This window comes from Lithobates pipiens, unplaced genomic scaffold (genome assembly GCF_037356315.1).
Source record: "Lithobates pipiens isolate NorthernLeopardFrog02 unplaced genomic scaffold, aLitPip1_a1.2 Scaffold_35, whole genome shotgun sequence".
NCBI classification, from domain to species: Eukaryota; Metazoa; Chordata; class Amphibia; order Anura; family Ranidae; genus Lithobates; species Lithobates pipiens.
This window is the reverse complement of record NW_027507811.1, coordinates 1,327,023-1,343,596: the sequence shown is the minus strand read 5'-3', so window position 1 is coordinate 1,343,596 and position 16,574 is coordinate 1,327,023. Positions and strand designations below refer to the sequence as shown.

The following is a 16,574-nucleotide window of genomic DNA, read 5'->3' as shown; positions in this document are numbered from 1 at the left end:
GAGTCTATTTTGGCCGACAACCAGACTGAGCTGCTATCGCTCCCCTGGCAGAAAGCTATTGGCATGAGGGCCCAGCCCAGGCCAATAAATGCATGTGACCTTCAGATGAACACAGCACTCTGCAATGCCTGAGGAACATACGGGCTTTCCAAATTGACGCTCTGTGCTTTACATGGGGCCCTTCAGAACTAAGAGCCCATAGAGTCCATAGAGTACACAGAGTTCATAGATCCATAGAGTTCATAGAGTACATGGAATCCATAGAACCAATAAGGTACATAGAATCCATAGAGTACATGGAATCCATAGAACCAATAGAGTACATAGAATCCATAGAACCAATAGAGTACATAGAATCCATAGAGTGCATGGAATCCATAGAACCAATAGAGTACATAGAATCCATAGAGTACATGGAATCCATAGAGTACATAGAATCCATAGAGTACATAGAATCCATAGAGTACATGGAATCCATAGAGTACATGGAATCCATAGAGTACATAGAATCCATAGAGTACATAGAATCCATAGAGTACATGGAATCCATAGAACCAATAGAATCCATAGAGTACATGGAATCCATAGAGTACATGGAATCCATAGAACCAATAGAGTACATAGAACCAATAGAGTACATAGAATCCATAGAACCAATAGAGTACATAGAATCCATAGAGTGCATGGAATCCATAGAACCAATAAGGTACATAGAATCCATAGAGTACATGGAATCCATAGAACCAATAGAGTACATAGAACCAATAGAGTACATAGAATCCATAGAACCAATAGAGTACATAGAATCCATAGAGTGCATGGAATCCATAGAGTACATAGAATCCATAGAGTACATGGAATCCATAGAGTACATAGAATCCATAGAGTACATAGAATCCATAGAGTACATGGAATCCATAGAACCAATAGAGTACATAGAATCCATAGAGTGCATGGAATCCATAGAACCAATAGAGTACATAGAATCCATAGAACCAATAGAGTACATAGAATCCATAGAGTGCATGGAATCCATAGAACCAATAGAGTACATAGAATCCATAGAGTACATGGAATCCATAGAGTACATAGAATCCATAGAGTACATAGAATCCATAGAGTACATGGAATCCATAGAGTACATGGAATCCATAGAGTACATAGAATCCATAGAGTACATGGAATCCATAGAGTACATAGAATCCATAGAGTACATGGAATCCATAGAACCAATAGAATCCATAGAGTACATGGAATCCATAGAGTACATAGAATCCATAGAGTACATGGAATCCATAGAGTACATAGAATCCATAGAGTACATGGAATCCATAGAGTACATAGAATCCATAGAGTACATGGAATCCATAGAGTACATAGAATCCATAGAACCAATAGAGTACATAGAATCCATAGAACCAATAGAGTACATAGAATCCATAGAACCAATAGAGTACATAGAATCCATAGAGTACATGGAATCCATAGAGTACATAGAATCCATAGAGTACATAGAATCCATAGAGTACATGGAATCCATAGAGTACATAGAATCCATAGAGTACATGGAATCCATAGAACCAATAGAGTACATAGAATCCATAGAGTGCATGGAATCCATAGAACCAATAGAGTACATAGAATCCATAGAGTACATGGAATCCATAGAGTACATAGAATCCATAGAGTACATGGAATCCATAGAGTATATAGAATCCATAGAGTACATGGAATCCATAGAGTACATAGAATCCATAGAGTGCATGGAATCCATAGAGTACATAGAATCCATAGAGTACATAGAATCCATAGAGTACATGGAATCCATAGAGTACATAGAAGCACCATGAAGTTTGTATTTTTAGGCCCCTTTCTGACCTAAACACAATCATCCAAGTGACAGGCTTGTTTCTAAACACAATAAAGAGGGAAAAGTGGGACTTTAAAATGAAGCGGCTGAAGTGTGAGGGTCAGAAAAAGGTAATTTAATTGAATTCATAATATATGATACAAAGTAAATTCATATATATACATACATACATGTGCCATTGTAGGGCACAAAATGTGTTATATGAAGACATCAAGGTGTATGTAAAGACACATAAAGTCAAAAAACATATATAAACAATAAATAGTATGTGGAGCAACAGCATAGCCTAAAAATGCCTCAGGGCGACATATCCGGTACCTATGTTTATAATCACATAATGTAAACATAAATGTACTGAATTAATATTAAAAGTAACGTCGGGACGTAGTAAGTATCACTGTGGCATCAAATGTAGCTCTACGCGTTTCGTGGATGTATTCTCCACTCATCAGGAGCAGATGCGACAGACACCTGTAAAATATATGGATATGGTAAACCACACTCTGTATAGAGGGGAATAGGTACAGTACATAGAGTGCTTTCAAAAGAGATTAACTAAGCATATCTACCATCCCCCGCAGTGAACACAGCAAACAGTAACTGGTCCATGGTGTGTCGGAGGCCCAGATCGCCCCCCCCCCCCCCCCCCCCCCCGGGAGCTGAGGCGGCATATTTGGGCGACGGATATAGTGAACAGGTGCTGGGTATGAAGATGAGTTCCATGTGCTAACAGTGCTGGTATATAGATCATCAAATAGACGTATCTAAAACAAAGTATGTACATGAACGTTAAGTGAGCATGTAAAAAAAAAAAAAAAAAAAATGTGATGAACTGAAAGAGATTGTAAATGTGTGGGGGGTGAAAAGATGAATCTACAAAAATTACATGATAATGAGAAATAGTGTTTGGGAATAAAAGTGTATGGGAATAAAATATAGGAAGAGTGTAGAACAATGCGAGTAAAAACTCGAGGATGAAGTATAGACATATATATGTTGGTTGTGATGTGCCTGCAGAGGTGAACAGTGTGATAAAAGTGTGGGGTGTGAAATGAAGTGAGCCAAAGCAGAGGGAGTGCTAAGTGAGTGTGGTGAGAGGGTAAAAATGTAAAGCAAGTGAGTGTATGGGTGATAAAAATAAAATAAAATATGAAGTGATATAACAAAAGGTGGGCAAACAAAAGCATAACAATCAAAGTAAACCCAGGACCAAATTACACCTACCCGATAGCTGTAAGCCCAGCATCACCCAGTAAGAAATCAACTGGTGTGCAGGAACCACAGGAGGAAACCGGCTGTATCAACAGCCATCCTCAACTGGGAAAGCCCAAATACAAGCCGCCAGCGCCACGTGTGTGAACCGAGGGGGGGGGGGGGGGAGGGGCGCCAGCACTAGAGCAGGTGGAGCCGCCCAGCAATTGGCGCCGACCAAACACCCCCGTCAGGGTCACGTAGGTGGTTCCTGCAGCGTCAGCGCGATGACGCGGAAAAAAAAAAAAAAACCCACGTGACGCGCATGGCGCGCAAACCGTGGCGTCGATGCACGGAGGGACAACCACCCGAACCTCCCGGACATAAAAATTATATGTACAGGGAGGAGGGGGAGGAGCCCACAATGTGCATCGCAGCTCCCATAGGTGAGGACAGGCTTGTTTCTAAAAAGAACTTTGTTAAAAAAAAATAAAAAAAAGAAAATACCTGTGTGAGAAGGCACTGGTGGAAGCCTTTATTCTTGCCCTCTCAGCCTGCATGCTACTGCATTGCTCACCCCCAAAAGGGCCACTGATTTCTCCCCAGTTACATAGTAGGTGAGGTCGAAAAAAGACACAAGTCCATCGAGTCCAACCTATGTGTGTGATTATATGTCAGTATTACATTGTATATCATGTATGTTGTGTGATTATATGTCAGTATTACATTGTATATCATGTATGTTATGTGATTATATGTCAGTATTACATTGTATATCATGTATGTTGTGTGATTATATGTCATCATTACATTGTATATCATGTATGTTGTGTGATTATATGTCATCATTACATTGTATATCATGTATGTTGTGTGATTATATGTCATCATTACATTGTATATCATGTATGTTGTGTGATTATATATCAGTATTACATTGTATATCCTGTATGTTGTGGTCGTTCAGGTGATTATCTAATAAATTCTTGAAACTATAGATGCCCCCCGCTGAGACCACCGCCGGTGGAAGGGAATTCCACATCCTTGCCGCTCTTACAGTAAAAAACCCTCTACGTAGTTTAAGGTTAAATCTCTTTTCTTCTCATTTTAATGAGTGACCACGAGTCTTGTTAAACTCCCTTCTGCGAAAAAGTTTTTTCCCTATTGTGGGGTCACCAGTCTGGTATTTATATATTGTGGGGTCACCAGTCCGGTATTTATATATTGTGGGGTCACCAGTCCGGTATTTATATATTGTGGGGTCACCAGTCCGGTATTTATATATTGTGGGGTCACCAGTCCGGTATTTATACATTGTGGGGTCACCAGTCCAGTATTTATATATTGTGGGGTCACCAGTCCAGTATTTATATATTGCGTGGTAACCAGTCCGGTATTTATATATTGCGGGGTCACCAGTCCAGTATTTATATATTGTGGGGTCACCAGTCCAGTATTTATATATTGTGGGGTCTCCAGTCCGGTATTTATACATTGTGGGGTCTCCAGTCCGGTATTTATATATTGTGGGGTCACCAGTCCGGTATTTATATATTGTGGGGTCACCAGTCCGGTATTTATATATTGTGGGGTCACCAGTCCGGTATTTATATAATGACATCATATCCCCTCTCAGGCGTCTCTTCTCCAGAGAGAATAAGTTCAGAGCTCACAACCTTTCCTCATATCTAATATCCTCCAGACCCTTTATTAGCTTTGTTGCCCTTCTTTGTAGTCGCTCCATTTCCAGTACATCCTTCCTGAGGACTGGTGCCCAGAACTGGACAGTATACTCCAGGTGCGGCCGGACCAGAGTCTTGTAGAGGGGAGAATTATCCTTTTATCTCTGGAGTTGATCTCTTTTTAATGCCAATATTCTGTTTGCTTTGTTAGCAGCAGCTTGGCATTGCTGAGCCCATCATCTACTAGGACCCCCAGGTCCTTCTCCATCCTAGATCCCCCCAGAGGTTCCCCTCCCCCCAGTCTATAGATTGCATTCAGATTTTTACCCCCCAAATGCATTATTTTACATTTTTCTACATTGAACCTCATTTGCCATGTAGTTGCCCCTCCCCCCCATTCATTTGTTCAGATCTTCTTGGAAGGTTTCCACATCCTGCGGAGAATTTATTGCCCTGCTTAGCTTAGTATTGTCTGCAAATACAGAGATTGAACTGTTTCCCCCATCCCCCTCCTCCAGGTCATCTATGTACAAATTAAATAGGATTGGTCCCAGCACCGAACCCTGGGGGACCCCACTACCCACCCCGACCATTCCGAGTACCCCCCATTTATCACTACCCTCTGAACTCCTTGTAGCCAGTTTTCAATCCATGTACTCACCCTATGGTCCATGGCAACCCACCTTATTTTGTACATTAAATGTTTATGGGGAATTGTGTCAAATGTTTTTGCAAAATCCAGATACACCACGTCTACGGGCCTTCCTTTATCTAGATACACCACGTCTACGGGCCTTCCTTTATCTAGATACACCACGTCTACGGGTCTTCCTTTATCTAGATACACCACGTCTACGGGCCTTCCTTTATCTAGATACACCACGTCTACGGGCCTTCCTTTATCTAGATACACCACATCTACAGGCCTTCCTTTATCTAGATACACCACGTCTACGGGCCTTCCTTTATCTAGATACACCACATCTACGGGCCTTCCTTTATCTAGATACACCACGTCTACGGGCCTTCCTTTATCTAGATACACCACGTCTACGGACCTTCCTTTATCTAGATACACCACATCTACGGGCCTTCCTTTATCTAGATACACCACGTCTACGGGCCTTCCTTTATCTAGATACACCACGTCTACGGACCTTCCTTTATCTAGATACACCACATCTACGGGCCTTCCTTTATCTAGATACACCACGTCTACGGGCCTTCCTTTATCTAGATACACCACGTCTACGGGCCTTCCTTTATCTAGATACACCACATCTACGGGCCTTCCTTTATCTAGATACACCACGTCTACGGGCCTTCCTTTATCCAGATACACCACGTCTACGGGCCTTCCTTTATCTAGATACACCACATCTACGGGCCTTCCTTTATCTAGATACACCACGTCTACGGGCCTTCCTTTATCCAGATACACCACGTCTACGGGCCTTCCTTTATCTAGATACACCATGTCTACGGGCATTCCTTTATCTAGATACACCACGTCTACGGGTCTTCCTTTATCTAGATACACCATGTCTACGGGCCTTCCTTTATCTAGATACACCACGTCTACGGGCCTTCCTTTATCTAGATACACCACGTCTACGGGCCTTCCTTTATCTAGATACACCACGTCTACGGACCTTCCTTTATCTAGATACACGTCTACAGGTCTTCCTTTATCTAGATACACCACGTCTACGGGCCTTCCTTTATCCAGATACACCACGTCTACGGGCCTTCCTTTATCTAGATACACCATGTCTACGGGCATTCCTTTATCTAGATACACCACGTCTACGGGTCTTCCTTTATCTAGATACACCACGTCTACGGGCCTTCCTTTATCTAGATACACCACGTCTACGGGCCTTCCTTTATCTAGATACACCACGTCTACGGGCCTTCCTTTATCTAGATACACCACGTCTACGGACCTTCCTTTATCTAGATACACGTCTACAGGTCTTCCTTTGTCTAGATACACCACGTCTACGGGCCTTCCTTTATCTAGATACAGCACGTCTACGGGCCTTCCTTTATCCATATACGCCACATCTACGGGCCTTCCTTTATCCAGCTACACCATGTCTACGGGCCTTACTTTATCTAGATACACATCTACAGGCCTTCCTTTATCTAGATACACCACGTCTACGGGCCTTCCTTTATCTAGATACACCACGTCTACGGGCCTTACTTTATCTAGATACACGTCTACAGGTCTTCCTTTATCTAGATACACCACGTCTACGGGCCTTCCTTTATCTAGATACACCACGTCTACGGGCCTTCCTTTATCTAGATACACCACGTCTACGGGCCTTCCTTTATCTAGATACACCACGTCTACGGGCCTTCCTTTATCTAGATACACCACGTCTACGGGCCTTCCTTTATCCATATACGCCACATCTACGGGCCTTCCTTTATCCAGCTACACCATGTCTACGGGCCTTCCTTTATCTAGATACACCACGTCTACGGGCCTTCCTTTATCCAGCTACACCATGTCTACGGGCCTTCCTTTATCAAGCTACACCACATCTACGAGCCTTCATTTTATCCAGATACACCACGTCTACAGGCCTTCTTTTTTTGAGATGGCAACTCACCTCCTCATAGAAGGTTAGTGGATTGGTTTGGCAAGAACGATTCTTCATGAATCCATTAGACATGTGCATTTTGTTTAGTTCCGAATCGAAATTCGGACGAATTTTCATTATTCGGACATTCGGATGCATCCAAATTACCGAATTACAATGCTAACGAATTCAAAAAATTACATTTTGCGACCCGAATTTGGGGCCACGTATCTCGGGGTTTCTAGCTCCAAGTGACCCCGAGTTACAGTGCCCCAAAGTCTGGTCACAAAACGTCAAGCACTTTTCTGCAGCAGAGAATGGCATTTTGTGATCCGACTTTGGGGCTACGTATCTCGGGGTCACTTAGAGCTAGAAACACCAAATTTGGTATACAAACACAATAGAACTAGCACTACAACATCTAGAAATTTGGGGTTTCTGGCACCGAGTCACCCCGAGATACATGGCCCTAAATTCGGGATGGAAAATATTTTCGAATCCGGTAGAAATAGTTTCAAATGCGGTTGAAATAATTTCGAATCATGTTGAAATTATTTAGAATCCGGTAGAAATATTTTCGAATTTGGTTGAAATAACCCCAAGTGGTGATTTTGTAGTGCTAGTTCTACTCTGTTTGCATACCAAATTTTGGGGTTCCTAGCTACAAGTGGCCCCGAGATACGTGGCCCCAAAGTCGGGTCGCAAAAGCTCATTCTCTTCTGCAGAAAAGTACTTGACATATTGTCCATATCTCGGGGTCACTTGGTGCTAGGAACCCCACAAATTGTGGCAGGTGATGTGGCAAATGGACAATCCACAACTTGGTCATGTGGCAGGTCACGTGGCACTCGTGGCAGGTGTCATGGCAAGTGGACAATACACAACTTGTGGCAGGTGATGTGGCAAGTGGACAATCCACAACTTGGTCATGTGGCAGGTCACGTGGCACTCGTGGCAGGTTTAATGGCAAGTGGACAATACACAACTTGTGGTAGGTGACGTAGCAAGTGGACAATGACATACAGCATATGCACTTGCCTTGCGATCGACATCCGTGACTTCTTCAATCAGGCATGCTGACAACTTCATTGATGTGATAAATATAAATGAAATAAGATGTTTTTTTTTTTTATGCACTGTACACTGCAAGTATGAGAAGTTGATGTGACAGATGTATATAAGTAACTAACCATCTTCCAAAATTTCTAATTCAAATAGAAAAGATTAGAAAAAAATACAATTTAATAGAATAAAATAGAAAGAATATACAACCATCTTCTGAAATTCAAATAGAATAAATTAGAATTTCGAATAGTATGAATTCAAATTTTTTAATTAATTTTAAATTTGGATAGAAAAGATTATAATAAAATAGAAAATAGACTAGAAAAACGATAGAACAGAATAGAATAGATTATATTTTATTCTGTTCTGTTCTATTGATTTTCTAGTCTATTCTTTTATATTCTATTAAAATCGAAATCATTATATACTAAATTCGAATTTCGGAAGATGGTGGTTTTATAATATATATTTCCGACATTCGAATTTCGTATAGAATGAATTTGAATAGAAAAGATTTGAAAAGAAATAGAGAATAGACTAGAAAAACAATAGAACAGAATAGAATATATATACTATCTATTTCATTTTAAATTTCTTTTGCAGATTACTATTTGTAACCATTAGCATCTATTTCATTTTTTGCAGATCTTCTGCAGACTATTGGAATTTATTTCCTTTTCTCGCCAGATCTCCTGCAGACTATTAGCATCTATTTCTTTTTTTAGCAGATCTCATGTAGACTATTAACAGCCATTTCACTTTTTTTTTGCAGACCTCCTGCAGACTGTTAGAATCAATTTCATTTTTTTTTTGCAGATTACTATTTATTTCCATCAGATCTCCTGCAGTATATTAACATCTATTTCATTTTTTTTGCAGATCTCCTGCAGACTATTAGCATCTATTTCATTTTTCTTTTCTTATTTTGCATTAGAGCAGCCATTTCCTTTATTTCAGCAGATCTCCTGCAGACTATTAGCATCTATTTCATTTATGAATGGAGGAACGGTATGAGGAAGAGACAACAAGAAAGACATCACCGCTTATATCTCTATACACAGGGAAATGGCTGCTAATAGTCGGCAGGAGTCCAGCAAAAAATAAATAGATGCTTATAGTCTGCAGATCTGATGAGAAAATTAAATAGATACTAATAGTTTGTAGGAGATCTGCAAAAAAAATATATAAATGCTAATAGTCTGCAGGAGATCTGATGGAAATAAATAGTAATCTGCAAAAAAAATGAAATAGATGCTAATAGTCTGCAGGAGATCTGCTGAACTAAAGGAAATGGCTGTTCTAATGCAAAAAAAATGAAATAGATGCTAATAGTCTGCAGGAGATCTGCAAAAAAAACGAAATAGATGTTAATATACTGCAGGAGATCTGATGGAAATAAATAGTAATCTGAAAAAAAGAAAAATGAAATAGATTCTAACAGTCTGCAGGAGATCTGCAAAAAAAAATGCTAATAGTCTACAGGAGATCTGGTGAGAAAACAAAGTAGATACTAATAGTCTGCATGAGATCTGCAAAAAAAATGAAATAGATGCTAATAGTCTGCAGATCTGTTGAAAAAATGAAATAGATACTAATAGTCTGCAGGAGATCTTATTAAAACAAATGGTAATCTGCAAAAAAATGTAAAATGAAATAGATAGTATCTATATTCTATTCTGTTCTATTGTTCTAGTCTATTCTCTATTTCTATTCTAATCTTTCTTATTCAAATTCGAATTCATTCTATACGAAATTCGAATTACGGAAAGAAATATATATATATATATATATATATATATATATATATATAAAACCATCTTCCGAAATTCGAATTTAGTATATAATGATTTCGATTTTAATAGAATATTAAAGAATAGACTAGAAAAACAATAGAACAGAACAGAATAAAGTATAATATATTCTATCCTGTTCTATCGTTTTTCTAGTCTATTTTCTATTTTATTATAATCTTTTCTATCCAAATTTAAAATTAATTAATTAAAAATTTTGAATTCATACTATTCAAAATTTATTCTATTCAAATTTGAATTTCAGAAGATGGTTGTATATTCTATTTTATTCTATTAAATTATATTTTTTTTCTATTCTGTTCTAATCTTTTCTATTTGAATTAGAAATTTTGGAAGATGGTTAGTTACTTACTTATATATATATATATATATCTGTCACATCAACTTTTCATACTTGTCATTGTCCACTTGCCACAAGTTGTGTATTGTCCACTTGCCACGTCACCTGCCACAAGTTGTGTATTGTCCACTTGCCACGTCACCTGCCACAAGTTGTGTATTGTCCACTTGCCACGTCACCTGCCACAAGTTGTGTATTGCCCACTTGCCACAAGTTGTGTATTGTCCACTTGCCACAAGTTGTGTATTGTCCACTTGCCACAAGTGCCACGTGACCTGCCATGAGTGCCACATGACCTGCCACATGGCCGGCCACGAGTGCCACGTGACCTGACACAAGTGCCATGTGATCGGCCACGAGTGCCACATGGCCAAGTTGTGGATTGTCCACTTGCCATGTCACCTGCCACCAAGTGACCCCAGATATGGGCAATATGCCAAGTACTTTTCTGCAGCAGAGAATGACATTTTGCGACCTGACTTTGGGGCCACGTATCTCAGGGCCACTTGTAGCTAGGAACCCCAAATTTGGTATGCAAACAGAGTAGAACTAGCACTACAAAATCACCAATTGGGGTTATTTCAACCAAATTCGAAAATATTTCTACCGGATTCCAGATGTCGATCGCAAGGCAAGTACATATGCTGTATGTCATTGTCCACTTGCCACGTCACCTGCCACAAGTTGTGTATTGTCCACTTGCTACATCACCTGCCACAAGTTGTGTATTGTCCACTTGCCATGACACCTGCCACGAGTGCCACGTGACCTGCCACATGACCAAGTTGTGGATTGTCCACTTGACACATCACCTGCCACAAGTTGTGGGGTTCCTAGCACCAAGTGACCCAGAGATATGGACAATATGTCAAGTACTTTTCTGCAGAAGAGAATGTGCTTTTGCGACCCGACTTTGGGGCCACGTATCTCGGGGCCACTTGTGGCTAGGAACCCCAAAATTTGGTATGCAAACAGAGTAGAACTAGCACTACAAAATCACCACTTGGGGTTATTTCAACCAAATTTTAAAATATTTCTACCAGATTTTAAATGATTTCAACATGATTCAAAATTATTTCAACCGCATTTGAAACTATTTCAACCGGATTTGAAAATATTTTGTGACCCGACTTTAGGGCCATGCATCTCGGGGTGACTTGGTGCTAGTAACCCCAAATTGGAGATGTTGTAGTGCTAGGTCTATTCTGTTTGTATACCAAATTTGGTGTTTCTAGCTCTAAGTGACCCCGAGTTACGTGGCCCCAAAGTCGGGTCGTAAAATGTCAAGCACTTTTCTGCAGCAGAGAATGACATTTTGCAACCCGAATTTGGGGCCACGTGTCTCGGGGGTCACTTATAGCTAGAAACCCGAAATTTGGTATGCAAACACAATAGAACTAGCACTACAACATCTCCAAATTTGGGGTTACTAGCACCAAGTGACCCCGAGATACATGGATAGAGATAAGTGGGGTCGCTAAATATTTTCGAATCCGGTTGAAAGTTTCCAATGCAGTTGAAATCATTTAGAATCCGGTAGAAATATTTTCGAATTTGGTTGGAATATTTTCGAATGCGACCGATTTTTCGAATTCAGTAGAAAACGAAATCTGAAAACGAATTTAACTAATATAACTAAACGAAATTAACTAATTAAAACGAAGCGAAACTAAACAAATTTTTTCCTTTTGCACATGTCTAGAATCCATGGTGATTACTGCTAATGATAGCGTTCTCATTACTAAAATCTTGTATATAGTCCCTTATCATCCCCTCCAAGAGTTTACATACTATTAATTCCCAGGGATGTAGTTTGGGCCCTTTTTAAATATTGGTGCTACATTGGCTTTTCTCCAATCAGCTGGTACCATTCCAGTCAGTAGACTGTCAGTAAAAATGAGGAACCATGGTCTGGCAATTACTTGACTGAGTTCCCTAAGTACCCTCGGGTGCAAGACATCTGGTCCCCGTGATTTATTAATGTTAAGTTTCCCAAGTCTAATTTTAATTCTGTCCTCTAATAACCATGGAGGGGCTTCCTGTGATGTGTCTTGAAACATAAAACATTTGCATAGAAATTCACCCGGGGAAAGTACATTCCTTCTGTGTAATTGGGGGAAAGATGAACGTTATTAGGATATTTGCTGTGCTGGTCGAATGGTTTCCATTAATTTAAATAGAAATGATTGCATTTGGCCACTAGATGGAGATAATTTCTATGGTACTTAGCACCATCTAATGGCCAAATGTGGTATTTTCTGTTTTACATCAATGGTCAATATTAAAATCACAGGGCCAGATTTTTGCCACTAGATGGAGCCGATGATCCAATATTTGTCATGACTGGATGAATGCGTGTCACATTCGTTCAACAATTTATTTTAAAATAGATCCCTAAATGTCTGTGAAATCTTCCACCACAAAATGTACTCAGCCAATGAGAAGGTAAGGAATCCATTTTTATTTTTCTCCTGCTATCAATGGCCGACACGGTACAACACTTCATCCATGTCTTTGGTGATCTCTGATCTCCTTATCAACTGTTTCTTCCATGATGAAGATCAGCCATGGAGTATATCTGAGGTGTATATCAGGGGGTGCTTCTTCCCCACATGTCCAGCAACATTCATATACAAGACATTTCCCGCACTCACTAATACACCTCCAGGGTTGTGTGGGACCCCCTGATGTACAGGAAGACAGGACTTCAGTGAGGAACAATTCCCTCACTCAGGACAGGAATATGGCTTCTCCCCCGTGTGAGATCTCTGATGTTTGGAAAGATGGGACTTCTGTGAAAAATATTTCCCGCACTCAGGACAGGAATATGGCTTCTCCCCAGTGTGAGATCTCTGATGTAAGGAAAGATGAGACTTCTCTGAAAAACATTTCTCACACTCAGAACAGGAATACGGCTTCTCCCCGGTGTGAGACTTCAGATGTCTGGAAAGACATGACTTCTGTGAAAAACATTTCCCACAGTCAGTGCAGGAATACGGCTTTTCCCCCGTATGCGATCTCTGATGTATAAAAACACTGGACTTTTCTGAAAAAAATTTCCCACACTCAGGGCAGGAATACGGCTTCTCACCCGTGTGTGATCTCTGATGTATAAAAAGACTGTTCTTCACTGAAAAGCATTTCCCGCACTCAGAACAGGAATAAGGCTTCTCACCCGTGTGAGATCTCTGATGTATAAAAAGACCGTTCTTCGCTGAAAAACATTTCCCGCACTCAGGACAGGAATACGGCTTCTCCCCTGTGTGAGATCTCTGATGTATGTAAAGAGTGGCCTTCTCTGAAAAACATTTCCCGCACTCAGAACAGGAATAAGGCTTCTCACCCGTGTGAGATCTCTGATGTATAAAAAGACTGTTCTTCACTGAAAAACATTTCCCGCACTCAGAACAGGAATAAGGCTTCTCCCCTGTGTGAGATCTCTGATGTGTGGAAAGACGGGACTTCTCTGAAAAACATTTCCCGCACTCAGAACAGGAATACGGCTTCTCACCCGTGTGAGATCTCTGATGTGTGGCAAGCTTGGCCTTGCACGCAAAACATTTCCCGCACTCAGGACAGGAAAAAGGCTTCTCCCCTGTGTGAGATCTCTGATGTATGGAAAGTCTGGACTTGCGTGCAAAACATTTCCCGCACTCAGGACAGGAATACGGCTTCTCCCCTGTGTGAGATCTTTTATGCTCATTAAGATGGCATTTTAAACTGAAACACTTCCCGCACTCAGTACAGGGAAACTTCTTATCTGTTGGAAAAACTGCACTGTCCCTCACAGTCTGAGGTTCCTCGGGATAAGAGGAATACGATGGTCCGGCACCGTCCCGCACAGTCTGAGGTTCCTCGGGATAAGAGGAATACGATGGTCCATCTACACTGTGTGGTGCCGGATGGACATTTGAGGTAGTCGGGTTTTCTCCTGGACTATACTGTGTGATGTCCTCATCTTCTACTTTACAGTCTGGAGACAAAGTGAGACAATCCTCTGAGGTTTTCCTCATCTCCCGTCCATCTACTAAAATAGAAAGACAAAGATTATTACTAGACATAAGCTGACAAAATGTACAACATGGGGTATATAGTGCAGGGGTCAGGAGTATGTAATGTACAACATGGAGTATATAGTGCAGGGGTCAGGAGTATGTAACGTACAACATGGAGTATATAGTGCAGGGGTCAGGAGTATGTAATGTACAACATGGAGTATATAGTGCAGGGGTCAGGAGTATGTAATGTACATGTAGCGCCCCGGTGTTTAGGAAGGGTGGCTAATAAATGTAGTTTGCGAGGTGGTAATTATCCTTCCTGATTGTTAGGAGATCTACTGATTCCTCTTTAATGTTGGATTTCTGCACCTTTTCTCTCCTGTCACTGGGTGGCACTAGATTGACAAGGGTATATCAAGGTCGGATTATGAATGGATGGGGTGTCTCAGACAAGTGTCAGGGGTTTCTTTGGTCCCTTGGCCTGCTGGGAGAGCCTATGTATTTGGGTGGAGTCATGTGATCTGGGTTCTGTGCCACCTGGACGGCTGTCTGGGTGGACGTGTGTTATGTCCCCGGGTTGCTAGGCCGGAAGCCTGAGGCCTATCCCGGGGGAACACCTGGCTGCTAGGCTGCCTGAGGCCTATCCAGGAGCAAGAGAAGCAGCTCAGTGTTGGGACAGCAGGATTGGAATCCAACCGAGAGCAAAGGTTCAGCCGGATGGGGAACCAGTTGTGGTCGGAGGTAGAGGGGAAGCTGTCACCACTAAGGGACCATCCACCTTGTTACCAGAGACTACAGTTAGTAAGCTGGAGCCGGTACCAGAGCAATCTTCTCACCAGCCGGGGATGGTGAAGAAGTGGGAAAGCTTCAGCCGGTGCCAAGCCAGGGACCCAGCAGGATAGCGGGGGTGACGCTTGAGGAGCACCAATCAGTGCCAAGCCAGGGACCCAGCAGGATAGCGGGGGTGACACTTGAGGAGTGTGACAGACCTAGCCAGGACAGAGGGTTTTGGAGGGGACTGATTGCTACCGATTATGGGCCCTGGCATTTGGGGGAACGGTGCTCTTTGTGAGCTGTACGCCTCGGGACCCCTGAGGTGGTGTTACTTTAGATTCAGGTCCATGTCCTCCAAGACACACAAACTCCGGGAACCCTGTATATGCCATATTAGAAATAGTGACCGATTCATACTGTTGGGACACATACTGTTAGATGCTAATATCATCAACTCCAGCCACCTGTCTGTTGTCTTCCATAATGTAAATGAGTCTAGTCTGACTTGCCACAGCTTCTAAGAGTATTTCACCCATTGTTGTTTGTGCTAATTAACCTTGCTATTATATGAAGGAGTTCGATGTTGAAATTTAATAATAATAATGTTGATTCTGAGCTAAAAAGGATTAGATAATTAGCTCATGTTAATTAGGTTTCTGGTTACAGTTTGCATTGTCCTCCTGCTGTAAAAAATTGTGTGAGATCTCAAATAAAAAGCTATTCCTGATGTACTCCAAGACTGGTGAGGACTAATGTTTTACCCGACACTGAGCTACGACTAGTGAATGGGAAAGCTAAGGGGTCTTGGGATTGTGTGGTACCGGACTGAAGGAAGCATTTACGGCGGACATCCTGAGTACAGGGTCCCTCGCAAGGAGCATCATTTAGTGCCAAGCCAGGGGCCCCGCAGGATAGCGGGGGTGACACTTTGAGGAACATACAGTGGGTTAGCTGTAGAAGAGCTCAGGAGTAGTGATGGACGAAATTCCGACGGGACTTTTCGCGAACGCAGCCAAGAGTTCGAGAACCGCAAAGTTCGCGGTGGGCCCCATTGATTTTAATGGCAGGCGAACCTTAAAAACCTCCAGGTCATATTTTCAGCCACAAAATACTTACTAGCTGAGCACACATAGTCCCACCACATGGACACTGACATAACACATGTATGAAGTGAATCTGACACCACACCAGCACCGTGATAGAGAGCACTGAGACCACACCAGCACGAGATAGAGAGCACTGCCACCAC

The 16,574-nt window shown here is 41.6% G+C and overlaps 1 protein-coding gene across 1 annotated transcript in view; it reads right to left on the bottom strand.

The window, feature by feature from the left end:
* Nucleotides 1-12,991: 12,991 nt before the first annotated feature.
* Nucleotides 12,992-16,574, bottom strand: part of LOC143955666 (uncharacterized) — a 28,447-nt gene continuing 24,864 nt past the window's right edge. Inside the window, exon 6 of the mRNA XM_077465771.1 lies at nucleotides 12,992-14,580. Coding sequence (XP_077321897.1) covers nucleotides 13,280-14,580 — 1,301 coding nt within the window. The 3' untranslated portion in view covers nucleotides 12,992-13,279. The remainder of the gene's footprint in view (nucleotides 14,581-16,574) is intronic.